The sequence below is a fragment of the Dioscorea cayenensis genome, chromosome 5 (assembly GCF_009730915.1).
Source record: "Dioscorea cayenensis subsp. rotundata cultivar TDr96_F1 chromosome 5, TDr96_F1_v2_PseudoChromosome.rev07_lg8_w22 25.fasta, whole genome shotgun sequence".
NCBI classification, from domain to species: Eukaryota; Viridiplantae; Streptophyta; class Magnoliopsida; order Dioscoreales; family Dioscoreaceae; genus Dioscorea; species Dioscorea cayenensis.
This window is the reverse complement of record NC_052475.1, coordinates 31,172,712-31,182,552: the sequence shown is the minus strand read 5'-3', so window position 1 is coordinate 31,182,552 and position 9,841 is coordinate 31,172,712. Positions and strand designations below refer to the sequence as shown.

The 9,841-nt window shown below is 35.5% G+C and overlaps 1 protein-coding gene across 3 annotated transcripts; it reads right to left on the bottom strand.

The window, feature by feature from the left end:
* Nucleotides 1–962: 962 nt before the first annotated feature.
* LOC120261859 (RNA-binding protein 25) lies at nt 963–8,229 on the bottom strand. 3 transcript variants are annotated; one of them, XM_039269866.1, is made up of 8 exons: nt 7,654–8,229; nt 6,310–6,551; nt 6,013–6,165; nt 3,716–4,124; nt 2,960–3,607; nt 2,289–2,875; nt 1,543–1,804; nt 963–1,294 (listed from the first exon to the last, which is right to left on the bottom strand). In XM_039269866.1, exons 1-7 carry the CDS (start codon nt 8,114–8,116, stop codon nt 1,553–1,555), a joined length of 2,754 nt encoding a protein of 917 aa, XP_039125800.1. In that variant the 5' UTR covers nt 8,117–8,229; the 3' UTR covers nt 963–1,294; nt 1,543–1,552. The 3 variants fall into 3 exon arrangements, with proteins under 3 accessions (XP_039125800.1, XP_039125799.1, XP_039125801.1); XM_039269865.1 differs by having other exon boundaries at nt 963–1,804; XM_039269867.1 differs by having other exon boundaries at nt 963–1,804; nt 3,734–4,124.
* Between the last annotated feature and the right edge of the window lie 1,612 nt (nt 8,230–9,841).

Genomic DNA, 9,841 nt, shown 5'->3' with positions numbered 1-9,841 from the left:
GAGAACATTGTTCTTTTTAAAACCTGAATCATAGTCTGGAATCTGGCTGGAAAAAGTGCATTTAGAAATTTAAATAAATCATGTAAATCTAATATGGACTCAAATATCATTTAAATTTTTTTGAGGTAGAAAATTGATAACTTATTCCAACACTAATTTATTTAACTTAATAAAAAACACTTTTACTAGAAGCACTTTATAATTTAAAAAAAAAAAACTTCATAAATCAGTTTAAACAAGCCTATAGTGTTTTTACTAGAACCATCAAATTTCTAACCTCTAAAAAAAATGATTTTAAAATTTTTTTTTTTCCTAAGATGAATAATAGTAAGGGAAAAAAATGAATTCAAATGGCATCAATTGAGGAGGAGATACGCTGGTGCCACGAAGAGAAAGAGTGGCGTCATTATTCTTTTCATAAATTATCAATGAGTTTGAAGACTAGTTATATATTTATTTATTTGTCCACAATTCTCAATAAATAATTTGATGATTCGAAATATTATGAAGCAAGATTTAACTTAAGTTATTCACAAAAACAAATAAATAAAATTTAAACTTTTTGAATGATAAAATCACATAAAAGAATTGTCTAAAAAAATATGAATTTATTTGTGCATGCCTTGAAAATTGTCTGTAATAAATAATAATCCATTCACCACAAAATATTTTGATTGCGTATGCAAGAAAACCCAAAAACAATGTAGTTCGCGCACTAAATTTCATGTTTCTCTCTTGCTAAACATTTTGATTTTGGATAATCTAACCATCCTGCCGCAAGAATCCGGATAAATTGCTCATTTAAAAATTATATTTAATAATTTCTTTTACAATATTTAAAAAAAAAAAAGTTTTTTTTACATAGAAGTCTGTGTCATATTTTTCTTGGAAATTATCTTTACCTTCTTACCACGGCTCACATCATCTGAACATATAAAAAGAAGATTATATCCTTAGGCATGTAAATTAATTTACAAAGATTGTTTAGCCACAAACATTAAGCATCAGGCAAAGAGGTATCCAACATACATAGCACACAAAATGTGCCTCTCATATGACTTGTAAACAAGACAAAGAAAATGTTCAACGTTCACTGCACACTTCACAAAGTCCAATATATTACCTTTCCTCCGTGATTACATTATTATCCAAGCCATGATCTTAAAAAATGGAACCTGAGCCAGTATTCCTCCACACAAACATTCTGTTCGCCAGAGCTTTTACAGTATTTGTAAACTTGTGGAAGAAACATTGCCAATTATAATTGATCTTCCCCCCCTCCTTTAAAAACAAGCTGCAGCCGTTCACAAATTACATGAAATATAAAAACAAAACATGTTTTTGTCAAGGACTGAAAACCCTACTAGATACCTACTCAAAGGCAATAGAGCAGCACATCATAAATGCTATGAAAATGCTGGTGTTTCAAAGATGATCACTTTCGATGGGTGCTTTTACACACTAACTATTTTGCCACTATAACCATGTGAATGAAGAAATGATTGCTCAATAAAAATACAGCCCAGTTGAAAGAAACCTAACCTCTGCCTCTTTATCCTCTTGGTTTCCCGGTAAGACCGGTCTCAACTTTCTTTATTTCGAATATAAGCATTCTCCACATTTTGAGGACAAACATTTCAGCCTCATCGTCCAAGATGGATTGAAGCAGTTCAAGCATTTTTGATGCTTGTGCATGTTCCTTGGTGTTGCTCACAATGTAATCCACCAAAGTGTCTTCCTCTTCCCCCAGAAACTCGGTGATCTTCTTAGCTATCCAGGGCCTCATTCGTTCATGCAATTTATGCTTACACAGGTAAAAAAAAAAATTATTAGTAAAAGAATAACACAGGATACAATTAGACATGGAAGTTCAGGGCCAAATGTAAAGCAGGTATGTCAGCAGCAAAGGTAGAGTCATTTCAATGATAATTACAGCTTCTATATTTAGTCAAGTTTGGACTAATAGAATCCAAACCGGCAAGTCAAAGAACTACAAACCCTGCATAACGACCATCGCTTGAAAACAGCAAGTCATAAAGTATGATGCAAAAACATTACAATCTAACTTGTCAAAAGATTAATATTCGATTAGAAAACAAAACCAACACAAACTAAGACTGCATTAGTTAGAGCAATCTAGTAATAATTTTGAAAAAACAAACATTTCGGTTCAGTATGAAAAAAATTCAAATAAAGCCAATCTGAAGTATGCGCCCTCCTATCATATATATTAATAAAGTGAATAGAAAATTGATTTTTTTTTTTTTTATAGCGGCAGAGGAATTTACCTTATCATACACATCCCAGTTAATTTGATAAGCAAACAGTTCATCCTTTGTCTTTGGAATCATGTCAATCAGTTGCTTTGCATCCAAGAGCTTCCTGTTCTCCTTTAGCTTATCTTCCTGATCCCTCTCCCGGTCATGAACCTTATGTATCCTCTCCTTGTTTTCATCCCTCAATCGGCTATTCCCGTCATCAGAACGATCTCTCTCCCTCTGACTTGCTCTATCACTAGTTCGCTTGTTCCTTTCCTTGTCAACATCCAACTTCTCTTCTTTGTGATTAACACTAGAGATGCGCTTTGCAAATTCTGCGGCAGCAACCAGATTTGGTTGGGCTGCAGAAGTTGCGCTTTGAATAGCCTGTATTTCATCAGTAGAGTAATCAATCGGCACTAGAGGTCTCATCTTTCTCTCCTCTACATCCTCATCATCTGCTTCATGGAAAACAGATGGCATAGCTGCCCTTTTTCCTGAACCCACCAAACCAAAACCCAGCTTCCTAGTTGGAACATGGCAGTTCTGTTTTGTATCAGACCCTGTGGTTGATCCTACCTGTTCATCATTACAGCCATTTTTATCGATACCATCACCTGCATAACAAAAGAGATGGAATAAATAAATAAGCAATGGTTTCAGTTAAAGAAGCAGTAGCCTAATAATATCAATGAGATTACCCTGATGAGAATCCTCTTCAACATTTTCCATACCATCAATAACCATTTCTTCATCTTGTGTTGCAACCTTTTCAACATCAATGGACACCTGAGCAGAGAGTTCTATAGAATTGATTTTTTCCTGAACTTCAATTGCCCTCCTCTTTGCCTCAGCAGTTTCTTCCTCTTCTTTCAACCTATCAGCCAAGTCGTCCTCCCTTTCTCGCTTTCTCCTTCTCCTCTTCTCCTCATACATGCTACTCCTATAGCGCCGCCTTCTAATATCTTCATCGTCACTTTCATCTTCTTGCTTCATGACCAGTTTACGCCGTTCCCATTCCCTTTCTTTTTCTCTGTCTTTTTCATACTTCCTATGGCGCTCTTTCTCTCTCTCTCTGCCTTCCCACTCCTTAAGACGCTCATTATACAATCGCTCAACTTCTCTTGATTTAATATCCCTCTCCCTCTCCCTTCGCGCTCTCTCCCTCTCACGCTCCCGCTCATACCTCTCAAGCTCCCTTTCCTTTTCCCTTTTCAAATCTCGGTCCCTTTCTCTACCCCTTCGATCATGCCTACTCCCTTTATCTGCAGAGCTAGCTTCAGGTTTTTCAAGTTCTGCTGCTGACTTCATTTCGCTTGTTGTCTCATCATCATTTCTATTGTCAACATCTGCAATGGAGTAGATAGAACAAACAATCAAGTGTTAGACGAACAGCAGCAGACATCTGACAAAGTGATAAAAAGAAATAACATTCCTACGTCAACAGGATTCACCACCTTTCATAGCATCCACACCTGAGTCACCATCTCTTGATTTAGAAGGTACTTCCGAGTTTGACTTAGCATCTGCAGGCACCTGCATTGGTGGGGGAGGGGGAAGAGGCTTGGTCTTTATTCTTTCTTCTATCATACTAGTAACCTTTTCCAATATTTCTCTGTCAGCATCATGGTCCTCATCGGTAATGATACCAAATTTCTGCGTACTTTCCTGGGTTTCTTTATCCCTGGAGGTATCTAGATCTTCTTCAATGGGCTTTGGATTTTGGGGCTCTTTATTTTCAACTGCTGCTGCACTTTTATTCTCCTCTGTAGCAATTTCTAATTCAGGTCCTTTAAGCTTTTCACTTTCAGTTTTCTTCTCAATGTAACGATCAAGATATTCCCTAGTGGCTTGGTTAATATTGAGCTGTCATTTAATCAAATATGGTCAACGAAAAAACCAAAGACAGATTGGAGGGTAAAATATACAATCATAAATAATTAATTTATATTCAGCATTCCAAACTTAAGAGAGATGTTCTAAAAAATAAAGCATGCATTACAAAGAAAGGATTCTTCAGAATAGGAGAAATGACTGGCGCCAAATAAACATAAAATCGTATTTCACACCAAATTTACCATCAACTTGCAGATCTTAGCAAGATATTGTTAGAAAACAAAAATATCTTTACATATATGCACATAAATGGGTATACACATTCACATCTACACTAATGTCTACAAATAGTTATCATATAATACTTACAAAAGCATACATTTATAGGCACAAAGCCAATGGAAGAGTCATCCAAACAAGTAGTTAAATTTGTCTGGATTAACCTCGTTTGGATCATGTCACACACATTAAAGCAGTCAAAACCTTGGGACAATTATAAACATCCAGTCAATAAATACATTATTTTGGTATTCAAAAAATCATGTACAAAACATGCATACCATGTAACATTATCAAAAGATTGGCTTTTCATAATTTAAAAAAAATATATCTCAAAATCATATGCTTAAAGGAATTACAAACACACATTTGAACATAAAATTAAAAACATAAATATATACCCCTTCAATAAATCCTTCTAAACAATCCTAATGCAATTAGCTTGATCAATTAGGCTCACTTGCCTAAGCTCAATCCAGTGAAAAACACATAACACGCATGTTGAACATTAGGTGAACACTAAGTAGACACATGCATAAGATGAATCCAGTAGATTAGCAAAATTCTGAAAGTATAGCTTTCTCATAAAATATTAATGGTACATCGTTACAAAATGCAAAGGATGCTGTACATATACATATACTTTAAAGCTGTCTAATAAGAAATAATATCTTCAAAATTGTAGGTTGGTTAATGTCCTACAATAGTATTTTTGGAGGAAGTATAAGTTAATCTAGGAAGAAAGTTAAAAAACTAGGATCTGTTTTCTCTTACATGAGTGAATGTTTATACACAGAATCACAAATAAATTACATGCAAACTAGCTACCCTCTTTTACACAGGTGATCATGCATAAGATGAATCCAGTAGATTAGCAAAATTCTGAAAGTATAGCTTTCTCTTAAAATATTAATGGTACATCGTCTACTAAGCATGAATACAAAATGCAAAGGATGCTGTACATATGCATATACTTTAAAGCTGTCTAATAAGAAATAATATCTTCAAAAGTGTAGGTTAGTTAATGTCCTACAATAGTATTTTTGGAGGAAATATAAGTTAATCGAGGAAGAAAGTTGAAAAACTAGGATCTGTTTTCTCTTACATGAATGAATGTTTATACACAGAATCACAAATAAATTACATGCAAACTAGCTACTCTCTTTTACACAGGTGATCGATTCCACTTCATATTACAAGCATGCACGATCAACAAAATTAAATGCATACTAACTAGGGTAAGGTTGACCAGATGTCCCTTGTATTTGACCAAAGCCCTGGCCCACACAAAGACAAGAATCCCAAGTCGAGTTAGATTACAAAAAACAAGCATGACTTCTCAAGAGAGCATTCTACACATAAAAATAATTTTAAACATAGCTGATCTCACACTTATGGACCTAAGAACATTTTGATAAATCAATGAGAACCAACTCAATTGTACCTGATCAACTTTAATGGTTATCCCTTGTTTACCAAGTTTACCCTCTCTTTCCCCAACCTTGAAATAAGATATATAATACTATTTGAAGCATATTTCCATCACAGGAGATAGATCTTTTGGACATTTTTCTTAGAAATCAGAATAGTATAGGAATATGTACAAATACAGGGAAGAGGCATGGAGTAGTGATTGTACCACAAGCTCTTGACCATCAATGCTTAATTTACTCAGCACACGCAACCCTCTAAGCACCCCTTCAGCAGACTCAAACTCACAAAAACCAAAGCCTTTGGGAGTACCATCAGTGGGATCTTGTGCACGCTTCCAACTTTTCACTGGACCACAAAGCTTCACAAATGAAAAATAAATTTGTAAAAGACATGCTAAATAATACATAACTATTCTTATCGTGCTAAAACTTAATAGCGAGGTCATCTACCCGAAAGCCATCAAAGCGATTTAGTTATATAGCAGGTAGATGAATTGACCTACCCTAAGAAGAGAAAGCAGAAAATCATTATCAACCGTGGGAGCAATCTTGCCAACATAAACTGTGGTCTGTGGCTTCTCCTGGGGGGCAACAATGGTGATAGGTGGCCGAACAATTGGGGTAGCAATAGGAGGGATGCCACGAATACCAGGGATAGGAGGCCGTCCAAGTGGTGAAATAAAACCAGGTCGTGGAGGAAATCCAGCCCGAACCAACGGATATGGACCAGGATAACGAGGAATTCCTGCAAGAGAATAAACAACATCTATGCAACCTTGTCAGATTGTATTCATAGATTCATTAAAAACAAACAAATTTGGAGCAGAAGTTGCAAAGTTTAAACAGTAAAATGTTAACAAAATTGACATGATTTACCAATAAAGCATAACCATACAGACAGCTCAGCAAATGGTTAGAAACTACCTCCAGCTGATAGGAATACCTGAGGGAAGATGGACAAGAACAACACATGTTTTGTAAAACTAAAGACTAGTAAAAGTTTGCCTTACCTTATTACATATTCTTGTGCACAACTTTTGCATCCAGGTACTAAAAGCATTATAAGGAGAATTTGTGAGCTCAAACCATGAAAAGATCATCAAGGTTATGGCTCGCTTGTTTACTTGAAAGTTGTTATCGAATTAAAAAAAGAATCAAGTGCAACAACAAATAGGAACAGAGACAACAAGATGCAAAAAAATAAGGAACTCAGAGATGGTAATCAAAGATGAGTATACCTCATAAACAACTGCAATGAGCATTTACAAGCAAACATCATCCACTGTGGAGCATTAAGTTCCCATGAATGATAATTTCGTATATAGACTTTTGTCCTACTACATAAGGTGAAAGAAAGATGGCATAATTCATAGAATTGAAAACGCACATTATCAAAACCTAAATGAGTACAAAACATGGTTTTCTGCAATAATTTCAGTATGAGTATTCATGCATACCAACATAGAGTTGAAGAGATCTTTAAACAACCGCAAGAGGGAAGCCCTGCCGATCTTTCTCACCGAGAACCAAAAGACAACACTGTAGCAGAAAATATCCAGTCATCGATAATACCACCTTTAACTAACCAACATCTCCTCTTTTTCATTTATGTTTTCTCCACCCATCTCCATAAACCTCCTCATCCATCAAAATTGAAAATTTATTCATCAAATCCAAAAAAACCCTAAAACCTCATACCATTACTGGCATTCAGACCAAATAATTTAGCTACTTCATCGCATCCAAACCACAACTAAGAGCTCACATCAAGAATTCGATATCAATGCAACCAATCATAAGTAAAAACTACAAAAAAGAAAGGGTTCAAGTTGCAAGAGAAAACCCACCAGGAGGAGGCATCACACCAGGAGCAAGAGGACCTGGCGGGGGAACAGCCATGTACCCGTTCGGCCCCGGGCCATACACCACCGGAACCTGGCCCGGTGGGGCGGGATACATGCCAGGCCTCATCGGCGGGACGGAGGCCGGTACAGCTCCAGCACCACTCACCGCGACTCCAGGAGGCTGGATCCCCGGGTTCTGGACCATCGGCGGAGGAGGGTAACCAGGGTTCGAGAAGGCAGGATACGGCAAGCCAGTAGGGGCGCCAAGAGGTCGGAAAGCGGGTGTGAAGGAAGGGGCAGCAGGAGGAGGAGGGATCACCGGAGAAGGCAAAGGATTAGGGATAGGTTTAGGGTTCTCGGAGGCGAGTCCAGAGTCTGGATGATTGATAGAAGGGTTCTGGATTTCCGGTTTCTCTGTGTTGGCGTCCGAGGGTTGGGAGGACGGCGACGGCAAGGACGTCGCCATTGGAGGAGCCCGGAAAAGCTCAAAGATCGATCCGTCGAGGGTTTGGGGGGAAGTAGAAATCACGATTGAGGTGTGGTTTTGTGCCCTAGAAACGAGGTGCCGCCTTTGGCAATAACGATGGACGCTTTATACATTTATGAATTATATTAGTATTAGTAATAAATATTTAATATAAATTGTTTTTTTTTTAAATCAATTTTATATTTAATCTTGATTAATATGAATTTTGTAAATATCTATTATATATATGAACTTGTGGATTATTGTTAATTTTAGCTATTTAGTCACCTCTATTTGAGTGAACTAATTATAAAACATTTCCTTTAATTGAGTCCCTTGAGTTAACACTACATTATGTCCCCTTGCCATATCAGCATGGCACGTTAAAATAGAAGACCAAAATAAATAAATGACATTGTTGCAACATATTTGCCTTAAAAATAAGAAATTTGAAAATCAAATTATCTTCTATTTATCACATAAAAAAAATCAGCTATATAAATTAACTATCTCTAAAGTAAAAAGGGTTTTTATCCACCGAACATGTTGATGTGGTAAGGCCCATGACGTGATATGTGACCAGGGCAAGAACCAAGCGGCCCTTCGACTCCGGGAGATTACCTTTCAGATAACATAAGGTTTTCTATGCTTCAATTAATATAAAATAAAATATTTTGACACATGAAAGTGTACAATATAGTTGGCCTAGTTATAAAATATGTGGCATTGACCCACTGGTTTGAATCCTGCATGGTACTTGTGTTATTTTCACATTCCAATTTTTTTATTTTAAAAATTTACTAGGATTTCAAATTTTTTATAAATTAAAAAAATATTAATAAATCTTATATAAAAAAAATTAGTGATTAAAAAGAGTTCAAATTGATTGTGAGCCTATCAAATATATTATAATATATATATATATATATATACATGTTATAATATACCACCTAAAATAGGTCAAAATATCAAAATGATCCCTCTATTTTGCGTTCTCCACCCTTTTAGTCCCTCTAATATAAAATCTGCCTTTTTGATCCTTGGATTTTCACATTTTTATCTTTTTGGTCCCTCTAATTGACGGATCTGCCATTTGGTCCTTCTAGTTGATGAATTAGAGGGACCAAAAAAGATGAAAATGTATAAATACAATGACCAAAAAGACGGATTTTATAATTAAAGGACGAAAATGTGCAAATACAAGGACCAAAAGGGCGGATTTTATATTAGAGTGATTAATAGGGCGTAAAATGAAAAATAGAGGGACCATTTTGATATTTACACCTATAAAATATGCTAGATTGAATAAACAAAGGTTTTATAAACAATAGTGTTGTTGTCTATAGTGAAAATTTTATCATATTTTAAAAAATAACTCGAAATGTATTGTTGAATTGTTAAAAATCTCATATGGCTATCGATAATAACAAAAAATTAAATTATAATTTATATTTTTTTTCAATATGTGTATTCAAATTTTTGTCATATTAGCACATTATTTTTTTATTTGAAATAATTTTGTTAGATGGTTTTTTTTATGCTTTGTCTTTAGGCTTCAACCCCCTACCATCAAATCTGGGTTCCGTCACTGTATGTCACGTCAGAACACTGTTAATAAAGTTAGCCGGGTGACTCAATTGCATGTGAATTTAAAGTTATAATACCCAATTAAAATTTTCTATCATTCGATGACTCAAATAAGAGTGAACGAATAGTTAGGTGACC